General features: G+C 35.6%; 1 protein-coding gene across 1 annotated transcript; it reads left to right on the top strand.

The window, feature by feature from the left end:
• Positions 1-7,790: 7,790 nt before the first annotated feature.
• Positions 7,791-9,928, top strand: LOC113311199. The gene is made up of 2 exons (XM_026560044.1): positions 7,791-8,727; positions 9,147-9,928. Exons 1-2 carry the CDS (start codon positions 7,791-7,793, stop codon positions 9,926-9,928), a joined length of 1,719 nt encoding a protein of 572 aa, XP_026415829.1.
• Positions 9,929-12,667: the final 2,739 nt, after the last annotated feature.

Genomic DNA, 12,667 nt, shown 5'->3' with positions numbered 1-12,667 from the left:
TTACCACCACTACCTCCGATTACCACCACCACCAACCACCACCACCGCTATATATATATATATATATATATATCTTAATTTAAAACATTAACAAAGATATTCTCACAAACCCATTATTTGTCATTCGTTTTTGGTTGAATAAATGAGAAGTAATCATTAAAATGAGTTGAAAATGGAAGTTGCAGAGAGGTTTAATGGAGGGTTTTTTTTCAGAGAAAAGTTCGGTTATCACGAATTAAATTTTTCTTAACCGAACTCGGAGTTCGGTTGATTCGCAAAAAAATACGTTTAACCGAACTCCTTGTATTAGAACAACACAAGTCCATAAGTTCGGTTCCTTCGCAAAATAAGGATATCACCGAACTTTAGTTTACGAAAATAATGAGAACTCCACAAGTTTGGTTCGTTCGAAAAAATGTTAAGTTTTCTTTGTAACTGAACTCTACCTTTGAAACTTCGTAACCGAACTCTACCTAATTCGCCAAGAAATAAATTTCGTTGTAACCAAACGTTTGCCTAATTGCATATATGCATATATAAGCCCAGTTTGGTTGATTCACAAAATATGTTGAAGTTTGTGAACCAACCGAACTTCTAACACTAGGTTACTTTTAACCTGCAATTCGGTTGGGAACTTGGTTGCCTTGAAGTTTGCAAACTAACCGAACACACAAGATGTACCCAAATAAATTGTTAAGTTCAAAATTCGGTTACCTACCATTTTATCCTAGGTAACCGAACATTACACTGTACGACCAAAACCTCAATTAACGAGCGAGTTCGGTAACCTGCGTGTTTGGAAAATGTAAACGAATTACGCTTTCAGGTGTGTTCGGTTACATGTTCTTGACATATGGTAACCGAACTGGCCCAAATCTACATAAAAAAATTCATTTTTTTTTGAAAGTTTGGAGAAATTCAACCAACATTATCTAAGTTTGAAGCATACCTGGGTACCCCAAATACCCTTCCTCCGATTGTGGTTGATAAAATCCATCGTTTTTCATGTTTTCCTTTTTCATCTTCTCTAACTTTACTCTCTCAATAATTCTACTTCTTTAAATAAAAAACCATCTGATTTTTTAATCTCACTAATTATCTTTAACTTAAGCATCTCACTAATCATTACACTAACTAATCATCACCCAAAATTAATCAGGAGGGTAATTTAGGTATTAATATAAATATCTAGATAAGGGGTGACCTATATTTACTTCTAATGTATTTACCCAAAATAAAACCATGGTCCCCCAAAAAACCATGGTCCCCAAAAATCGTTCATTTTAGGGATCTCGATATCTCTAATTGCAATACATCAAGCCCAGAATTCCCAATCCATCAAGCCCAGAATTCCCAATCTTTCTCATCTACCCATTCTCAAAATGAGCGGAAATTTTGACTATTATATCAAATCTTCAATCCTATTACAACTGACTAATTTGATTTCACTTTCTAGTCTTGACTTAGAGCTTTTCCATTGGCATGTGTATGGAGATAAATGTCAAAATCCACCTACGATGCACATCCATTTTCTCTAAAATCATTCTCCAACCTGGATGTCATAAATCAATGTATGCATGATTTTAGGTACAAAATGTCAAGGGGAATGTCTAGTTTCCCACATTCCCCTTGACATTGTCTACCGTCCTAGTCAGCTTTTTTTAATTAAAAATATATTTTATCTACTAAAATTAATCTAATACAATAAATAATTATTTTTAGGTCTAATAAAATTTTAAAATTACTAAACATAAAATTTACATTTAATAAGAAAATGATCACAAACAACATCATTGGAGATGAATAACTTTTTTCACCTAAACTTAAGGAAAATTTGGATAAAGATGTCTTGTTTGTGTTGCCACATAGGAAATACATACAACAACCATTGGAGAAGCTCTTATCTTGGTGTAATTTGCGAGGTTCTGTCCGTATCTCCCTCAACTTAAAGGAGCTTTATGTAAGTTCGACTTCTCTTACTCCCTCCGTACCACATATATAGGCGGGGGACCAATTCTCTTAGATGATGATTTTTTATTTATTCAAAAGTTTCTATGCTTTTTCATGTTTTACCCTTAATTATATTCCCAATATTAGAGACATATATTCAATTGTGATGATTCCAAAGCAAATAAATAGGAGTAACATAAGTAAAAAATATTTTTGAAATTTGGACTCCCCCTATGTAGTGGTACAAGAAAAAATGAAAATTACGCCTTAACAATAAGTACGGAGGGAGTAATTCTTATATTACTAGGATGTTTGAATATCCTTGGCCTAGACTACAAAACATGATATATCAGGAATTAATGCAAGTGGATTAATTCTGAGTTCAATTTCAAATACACTGCTCTTAGTCTTCCTTTCGACGTTAGGGTGTTCAATTTGTAGGAATTTTAATATGAACTTCGGAGATATACGGGCATAGTTGTGTTGCACGTACAGAGCTCCTATGAAGCAAGACTTAACTCACCAAAACTTTGTTCTTATTATTCAATTCTTGTTCAAAATCCATAGACTATTTCAATACTTTTAAATAAAAATTAATCATATATTAACAATATTAATGTAATTTATTGATATTCTCTCCGACCCACTATTAATTGACCTAGTTTGTTGAACAAATCAGTTATAAAGTAGGTCAATTGATAATGGGACGGAGGGAATATTTTTTGTTTTATTTGAGGAAAAACTAATTTTTATGTGATATTAAAATTGATAAAAATACTATACACATAATAATTTAGATATAATAGTATTAAATGAATAAATATAATGTTGAAAATTGATATTTTTCTGTAAATATAATTTGTTTGGATATTTTGAATAAGAAAATAATTAAATTACTATTTTAAATAAATATAATTGCATAAAACTCAGCTTTGGTATTTTGAATAGTAATGTATTTTAATTTTTTAACAATATGAAAACATTTTTTCACTTTTAAAAATGAAAAAATAACTATTATATAATATTAAAATCGATAAGAAGCTATTTCCTAAAATATAATACACAATAATATAACGATAATATTGAAAAAGCGGGGGTCTAACAATCACACTCAATATTTCTCTTAGCAATCTGTATGGACAACTCCAATATAATTCCAAGAGAATCAATTAGATAGTCAGACTCAATCAATGGAAATATATTAAAGAGTTATATCTCAATTTCTCAATTCAATCCGCAATCAAACAAATAGGAATTTGCGAGCCCGATTGAATATAAGAAATAACTTGGACGATATCAATATCCAAGTGTTAATCAATTTAATCAACAACTAAAGATTGGATTCACAATTGATTGAACTTACGCACAACCTGTGATATTTCTATTTTATAGCAAAATATAATGCGGAAAAGAAATAACACAGACACCATAAATTTTGTCAATGAGGAAAACGCAAATGCAGAAAAATACCAGGACCTAGTCCAGATTTGACCACCACACTGTATTAAGCCACTACAAACGCTAGCCTGCTCCAAGTTAACTTCGGACCGGAATGTAGTTGAGCCCTAACTAATCTCACACTGATCAAGGTACAGTTTCGTTCCTTACGTCTCTGAACCCCAGCAGGATTCTACGCACTTGATTCCCTTAGCTGATCTCACCCACAACTAAGAGTTGTTACGACCCAAAGTCGAAGACTTGATAAACAAATCTGTCTCACACAGAAAAGTATATTGAATAGATAAATATGTCTCCCAAAGATAAACCTATGAGTTTTGTTCCGCCTTTTGATAAATCAAGGTGAACAGGAACCAATTGATATACCGGACTTATATTCACGAAGAACAACCTAGAAATATCAATCACCTCACAATAATATTAATCGTATGGTATCGAAACAAGATATTGCGGAATCACAAACGATGAGACGAGGATGTTTGTGACTACTTTTTATCTTGCCTATCGGAGATTAAATCTCGAGTCAATGTTAGAGAAGATAGTACTCAATCAAGATAGAAACAACAAGAACAGATCACGCAACTACAGAGAAAATAGTTGGGTCTGGATTCACAATCCCAATGAAGTCTTCAAGTTGTTAACCTACAGGGTTTAGTGAAAAACCTAAGGCTAAAGGAGAATCGATTCTAGTCACAACTAGTATCACACATGAGATGTGGGGATTAGGTTTCCCAGTTGATAGAGTTCTCCTTTATATAGTCTTCAAATCAGGGTTTGCAATCAATGTTACCTTGGTAACAAAGCATTCAATATTCATCGTTCGATGAAAACCTGATTAGACTCAAGCTAATATCTTTTAACTGTTAGATCGAACTTAGCTTGTTATACACAAATGAAATGTACCTTCATTTAGATATGAGTAACCGTACCTAAATGTGTACACCTTGTTGGCTCAACAATAGTTAACCAAAGTTATCCATATGAACACTTTCATATCAACCATATTCATCTTTACCATAACTAGTTCAAATGACTCAAATGAAACTAGTTCTAGGGTTGTTCAATTGTTTATATTCTGATAGAAGTATACAAGACACAATTGAAGCAAAATCGGATTTGATTTACTCGAATCAATTTATGAACATTATAGCCACGGTTTGCAAAAAATTGCATTCCTTATTATATATAAATGTATTAGTTCATGAACAAACCGATTTTAGAACGTCATCCACTCATGTATGCAAACGGGCATGCATACATTAGCGGTCGGACTAAGTTTGGGTACGCCAGTATGCGAACGAGTACGCATACCTCCAAATTCAGCAGAAATTCCCGGACCTAAACCTTACGCCAGTACGCGTACCGGTATGTGTACTAGGTACCCGGACTTTCACAAACCAACAAGTACGCATACGCGTATGCATACTATGGCTCCAGGACATGGATTACATATATGCAAGTACGCATACTATGCTTATATCCAATTGTTCCAAACTCTCATTTCAACCAATGAAACATTCTTGGAAGACGGGAATAGCTGTCTCACACAAACTATTAGCTTCAAAGAAATTTTCAAGTGATCGAATGATCAATACAAAACATTCTGAGTCTACATCAAATTATTGTCTCACACAAATCATGTAAGATGTTACCAAGCGATTTTCACATGATCATCTTTTGACTTTCGTCAAGAATATAAGATGAACTTGGTTAAAGCGAAAGCTTACCAACACATATTTCGAGAAATATGTAAGCGAGTTAAACTCAGCTCGAAATATCAAATGTATATAGTTGAAGTCTATATAGCTATACGACTTTTGTCTCAAATAGGTGATAGAATAGATAGACTTTTGAGTGATAGATGAGTTCAAGTATCCACATACCTTTTGTCGATGAAGTTCCACAAGCTCCCCTTAGTAGTTCCTTGTCTTCAATAGATGAACGATGTGAAGTCTAAGCTCAACTACACTTTCTATCCTAATCCGAGAGCTAGCTATAAGTAGACTAGAAATCAAGACTTATAATTTTGGAAACTAAACATGACAAACAAGCTTGAGATAGCAATGCTTGCGAGTTCGACCGAGCAATACTCTAACAAATACTATTATATTAATAAATTTAATATTAATAATTGATATTTTTATGTAAATAAATTTATTTGATCTTTTGAATAAAAAGTATATATAAACTTAAAAAAGGAATTTATAATATAGTACAAAAAATTACTACTAAAATAATATTATCGAATAAAAAAAGAAAAATATTAAAGTAAAATAATATTTTAATTACCAAAGTAAATATATAACTGTAAGAAATCAAATATTTCTTAAAGAAAAAATAAAGAAAAGAAAATTGGAATGTTCTTCGGGAATATAAGATCGGATTATCAATTGGTTCCTGTTCACCTTGATTTCATACCTTAAGACGGAACAAAACCTAGGGTTTATCTGTGGGAGACAGATTTATCCTTTGAATACAAAAAGAAGGCTTCTAGGGACGGCCACTTCTAAAAAAACCGTCCCTAAAGGTTAGTTGTTGGTGGACACTCCAATTTAGTCGTCCCTAGAACTGTCTATTTGGGACGTCCCTGTCTGGCCGTCACTGTTGGTCCACTAATAGGGACGCATTATTTTTAGCCGTCCCCAATAGATAGATTTTTGACGGTTGCAATTTAGTCATCAGTAGTTTAATTATTTTACGCCTGAAAACACAGGAAAAATTTCTTTTCTTTTTTTCTTGGTTATATCGGCCTTCTTTCAGTTTCTCTTCACATTCTTCCTCCCCTGCTGAAAAATCTCGTTAAGTTAAACCTCCTCCGTTCGTGATTTTCCCCTGTGAGATCTCAAATTCGTTCGGAGTGAAGCGACACTTGATTCTAAGGTTAAATTTCTTCTTCCTTCTCTTTCAGTCTTACATTGATTTGATTTTAGGTTTTTCGAATTCTTTTTTAAAACCTCACGTTATTGTTTTTTGATTTTAGGGTTTGCAAATTACAAGAGCAGGCTTTCCGCATCTCCATCGATTTTGGGAATTCAGGTAGTTTTATAACAAATTTCAGTCACTGATTTCTTCAACAAATTAGTGATGTGCGTTATTTTATTTTGCTTGATATGTGACATATGTCTGCTCATAGTTTTATACTTTTTCATATCATGTAATTGATTCGAAATTAGGGATTTAAATGCTGGCAGAGTTAGGTTTAAGGGCTCCAATTTCACTTGCATTGTGATTCCAATTAGCTGGAATGTTGCTTCATGCCCCTTTCTCATTTTTATTACGGAATCTAGGATTTTCTTTAATAATTGTAATGAATCAGGGATTGAATCCCACTTGAAATGAGTTAGTTGAGTGCTTGGTAGTTGTACCAAAAGGTGTACTGTGGGGGTTCCAACTAATTGAGAAACGCCAATCTCAACTGATTTAGGTTATCTGGCATCCCCCAAGCTCTTCTTTTAGGGGTCATGTTTTCTATAACTATTATCCCTCATGACTTACAGGAAGGGACGGCTAATCATACCTGATCCAACAGCTGCCTCCAAACTCATAAAAGTCGGCAAGGTCTTGGATGCAGTGGTTTGGAATTTAAATAAAGTGTGAGTATAAGGTTACTTGTTACTGGATGTAATTATTCAGTAGAAACTGTCGGTGGAAATTGGATACAAAACCAGTATAATCTCAGAATGTCATTAATTTGTGTGTTTGTTATGTTATCCACAAATGTAATTGTGATTATTCCATGCCAATAGAATAAATTATTTAATCGATCATGTGTGTCTGAAAGGTCCAATTCAATGATCTTGATCTTACTTTGATTGATTGATTATATTAACTGGCGCAATATATCCAAACTCCTCTCTATAAAAGAGGTGGTAATTGATAGGGAAATTGACATTTGTTCCAATATACTAGAAGACAACGTAGACTTAAAGGTTGGTGGTCATGATCATTTCATCTATGTACAGTTTTCATTGACTTAAGGTGTGTTGCGCCAGGTGCATATTGCTGGTGTTGGCGATTGGGTTCATTTCATCGCAGTATCATTCTATGGCTTGCATGATCATAATCATCCCTCGCTATTAACTTATAAAGGTAATGGAATTGTTAAATTTGTAAAGTTTAGCGTAACTATCACCAAGTAATTCTTACTAATTCATGTCTGTCCTGCGTTCTTTTCCTCTTTCTGTTGGGTTTGTGGCATATGTGTGTGTGTGTGTGTGACTAGTGGTTTCCGTTAATCATAAGTTTGTTCCTTAGTCAGTTTGTGTAAAACCATGGATAAGAGCTGGGTTCACAAGGCTCGGTGGGGTAAATAGTATGAAGATGGCGTGAGGCTATTCTTGGACCATGCATTCGAGAAAGGGGTTGTTACTGAAGATAGTAAAATGAAATGTCCTTGCAGAAAGTGCAATAATGTTAATTACAAAGTTAGAAGTGAAATTTTCAGTGACTTGATATTGCACGGTATGATGAGAAATTATACTACATGGTTTCATCATGGTGAGAGTTTAAGCTCAACGGTCTCATCAAGTATCGCACCACAAGATACATGTTTTGAGGTCAGAAATAACAACGATGAACGACCAGGGGATGACCTTTTTGGCATGTTGCGAGCTGTGTGTGGAATACCAATGCGTGATGATGAAGGTATGGATGATAGGGGTGACGGTGAAGGTACGGATGATATGGATGACGATGAATATATGGATAGTGGGGATGGAGGAGTGAGTGGTTTACCAAGTAATTGTACAGCTTCTAGGTTTTATAAATTTCTCGAGGAGTCAAAGATACCATTGTATCCTGGCTGCGAAAAAATGTCAGTGATGTCTTTTCTTGTCCGATTTTGGAACTATAAATGTGTTGGCGGGATGTCTGAGAAGTCAGCCAAGGATATGCTTCAACTTATGAGGGATTCATTTCCTGATAATTGTAATTTGCCAGAAAATTTCACACAATGCAAGAAAATACTTTCAGAGTTAGGATTGACTTACAATAAGATTAATGCGTGTCCGAATGACTGCATTCTTTATTATAAGGAGTACGCCGATAGGGAAACATGCCATGTTTGTAAAGCATCTCGTTACAAAGATGGAACCAAAACACCATCTAAGATTCTTCTCCACTTTCCTTTGAGACCTCGGCTACAACGGCTGTACATGGAATCTAAGACTGCAGGATATATGAGATGGCATGCTGAAGGGCGTCCGAGGGATGGTAAAATGAGACATCCAGCTGATTCTGAAGCTTGGAAGCATTTCGATGAGATGAATCCGACGTTTGCTGCTGAACCGAGGAATATCAGACTAGGTTTAGCAACAGATGGTTTTAGTCCATACCATTCAACCAGAAATCCGCATAGCACATGGCCTGTGGTCATTTTACCATACAATCTGCCCCCATGTTGTGCATGAAGCAACCTAACATGATCTTGTCTTTGCTTATACCAGGCCCCTATAGTCCAGATATGCCATTTTCTCTATCTCTGACTTGTCATTTTTTTTAAATCTGTATATGATATTCCTTATATTGCTGTTGAAAGTATATAAAAAAGAACGAGCAGCTGTACATGGAATCTATCAGACTAGGTCAATAACCAACTTATAATGATGTAAGGTTTATTTACTATGAGATCATTTATATTGCCAATTTTTTAAAATCTGTATATAATAGTTTTAAATTATAATGACAGAAGCAGTTTTATCTTGATTCGAGTATAATTATTTTAAATCATTATTCCCCAGGTAACGATATTGATGTATACCTGAGGCCCTTAATCGACGAGCTTAAGGAGTTGTGGGAAGAAGGGGCAAATACATATGATTCTTCGCGAAATGAAATGTTTAATATGCGTGTGGGGTTATTATGGACTATAAGTGATTATCCTGGACTAGCGATGCTATCAGGATGGAGCACCAAAGGAAAGTTAGCATGTCCAACGTGTCAGGAAGATACACGGCATCAGAGGTTGAAGCATGGAAGAAAAACCTGCTACATGGGACACCGACGCTTCTTGCCAATAGGTCACAGGTTTCGCTCTCTAACGAAGGAATTCAATGGTAATGTGGAATACGGTTCACCACCAAACCCATTGTTAGGTCCAGATATCTTGCAGAAGCTAAAACACATTCCACATGTACTTGGCAAACAGTTTGAGGATAGTCTGATGGGTGATCGTCCACGCAAGAGAAAAGAACGAGCATCAAATACAGCTACGAGTAACATGCCGGGCAATTGGAAGAAATTGAGTATTTTTTATGAACTGCCGTACTGGGCAGATAATGTACTCAAACACAATTTAGATGTCATGCACACTGAGAAGAATGTGTGCGATAGCGTTATTGGTACTCTGCTGGATATGGATAAGAAAGCCAAGGATGGTCTAAAGGTAAGGTTAGATCTTCAGCTCCTAAATCTCAGACCTGAGCTTCACCCAATTATGACTGCAAATGGGAAGAAATTCTTCTACCAAATGCATGTTACTTTATGGATAATGCTAAAAAGTAGATGTTCCTTAGTGTCTTGAAGAACTTGAAGACCCCAGATGGTTACTCTTCACTCATTGCAAGATGTGTGAATATGAAACAGCGTAAGATATTTTGATTAAAGAGTCATGATTCACATGTGATAATGCCGCAGCTATTGCCTTTGGCAATTCGAAAGACGTTGCCAGATAGAGTTAGTTCTGTGTTAATTGAGTTAAGTTCATTCTTCCAAGAACTATGCTCCAAGAAGTCACGGCCTAAAGACTTCAAAGAATTGGAAAAGCGCATCGCACTCATTCTCTGTAACTTGGAGCAGATATTTCCTCCTGCCTTCTTTGACATTATGGTACACTTGCTTATCCATTTGCCAACAGAGGCGCGTATTGGTGGACCTGTTCAGTATCGATGGATGTACCCGATTGAAAGGTATATGGTCTCCTTATTCTCTTTCTCTTTTGGCGTTCAAATTTGGTTCTTTGTTACCTTTTAGATTGAATGTTGTACATCTTCATTTTTTTCTCTTTTTGCATAAGTTCTTAGTCATCATTCATTGGTGAATTTCGTTTCCTGCATCAATGAATTCATCATAGAATTGGAATAAGGATTATTCGATTTGCATTCTTCAACAGGTATTTGTACACTCTCAAGAAATATGTCAGGAATAAAGCTCATCCGGAGGGATCCATTGCTGAAGGATATTTGGCTGATGAATGTGTGACATTTTTGTCGAGGTACCTCAAAGATGTAGAGTCACGAATAAACAGACCAGTTAGATACGTGGATGATACACACATTTGGAATGCTGCGCGGATTGTTCTAAGTGGCAATCAAAAAAAGTTGTTGCACGACTATATGCTTTTCAATGATGCTAACGTGGATACATACGCATAGTAAGATTTCTGTTTTCTGTAATTGGATCTATAATGATATAACTAATTAGGTATTTTCTGGTCTAATTAAATGTATTATGGACAAGTTATCTCTAATTAATTTCTTGTTTCTTTGATGTAGGCAAGACAAGGCCACTCTGGCTATGTTACACCCTAAAATGAATCAACGTCAGCGTCAACGGAAACACAAAAATGAGTTTGTTGATTGGTTCAGGGACCATATCATGTTACTTGGTCAAGCTAAATTACCATTTGCAGAAGGATTGGACGTGCTAGCTGAAGGTCCATTCACAACTGCGAGAAGATTCACCGGTTATACTACTCGTGGTTATAGCTTCAGAACAGTCAGTAAGGATTCTAGAGCAAAGACACAGAACAGTGGTATTGTAGTAGAGTCAACAACACCTTTCTATAGGAATGCAGCGGATCAGAACCCGAACAATGATACTGAGCTCACATATTATGGATAAGTTAAAGACATAATTGAGCTGACTTCTAGACAAGGACGTAAATTTGTATTATTCGAGTGTGATTGGTTTGATGTTGTTAGTGGATCAAGAAGAGGTAAGAAGGTAGATAACTTAGGGTTCACTCTCGTAAATTTCAATCATCGCATACCAACACAGAAAGAAGAACCTTTCGTTTTGGCCTCTCAAGTGCGGCAAGTTTTTTATTCTCAAGATCCTATAGATTTGGATTGGCACGTGGTGGTAAGGAATAAACCCAGGGATGTTTTTGACATGGGTGAGGGTAATGCTGATGAACTACTTGACACTGATCCATTTGGAAGGGATTCTGAGCAAGTCGGTATTGAAGATGATGATATCAGCGTTGTTAGATATGAAGGTAGTGGGGTGTTTGTTGATGCTCCAGCAAGGAATGTTAATAGTCAACAAGGTGTAGAAAACGGAAGTGTTAATGAAAACATTGAAGAAGAAGAAGAAGAAGATGACGAAGAAGAAGAATACGTCGGGGACAAGGAAGAATCAGAAGATGAAGAGTACGTAGATGGGGTTACAGATAATGATGATGGTGGTGATGGTGATGGTGATAGTGATGGTGATAGTGAAGATGATGGTGATAGTGATGGTGATAATGAAGATGATGGTGATAGTGTTGACCTGAACAACTGAATCGATGATTATTAAGTTCATCATTTGTAACTTAATTAGGATTTTCTATTTGCGAACTAGTTCTGTACAAGTTTTGAACCATTAGTTGTGCTAATAATACTACATTATTATTTGTCCTTATTATACTACGTTATGATTTGTGCTTATTATTTCCTTAGCAAGAACTGCAGGAGACCTGATGTTGTTTTCTGTACTAACATCATTGGTTCCCTTTACGACATTTGTTTCCATGTGTTGTAGGATGACTGATCAAGAAGGGACAAAAGGAAAGGGCGTTCGAGGGAAAGGAAAGTTGTTATTCCTAGAAGATGTCGAAGAGGGACAGAAGCTACCAGTGGAAAACTTCACGAGTCAGCCTTCTGGGGAGCACCGATCAGATCTAGGTCATTATATCGGTCGTCTAGCTAGAGATGGTTACATGCTGCCATTGTCCGTATCCAATTGGAAGTATATGGCGCCTAATCGGATTCAGAAAGCTTTGGATGATATAAAGGTGAAGTTCGTTGCCCTTCAAATTATTTGGTAATAATTCAGGATAGTAGTTTAAGTTGTCATCTAATTGGTTTCATTTTGTTCAAGTTTGCATCAAATTTATTGACGGAGCCATTCATTTCCTAATAATTGTGTTGTTTTTGTATTTAATGATAGAATGTTTTTTACTGTCCCCAAGAACTTGATGCTACCATCAGGAGTAGGCTTAATCATTACTGGATGGATCACAAACATACAATGAAATCAGCAGGGTATGATCCGAACA

This window comes from Papaver somniferum, chromosome 9, assembly GCF_003573695.1.
Source record: "Papaver somniferum cultivar HN1 chromosome 9, ASM357369v1, whole genome shotgun sequence".
Classification (NCBI taxonomy): domain Eukaryota; kingdom Viridiplantae; phylum Streptophyta; class Magnoliopsida; order Ranunculales; family Papaveraceae; genus Papaver; species Papaver somniferum.
Note: the sequence above shows the minus strand (reverse complement) of the source record. Positions and strands in the feature narration are given on the sequence as shown.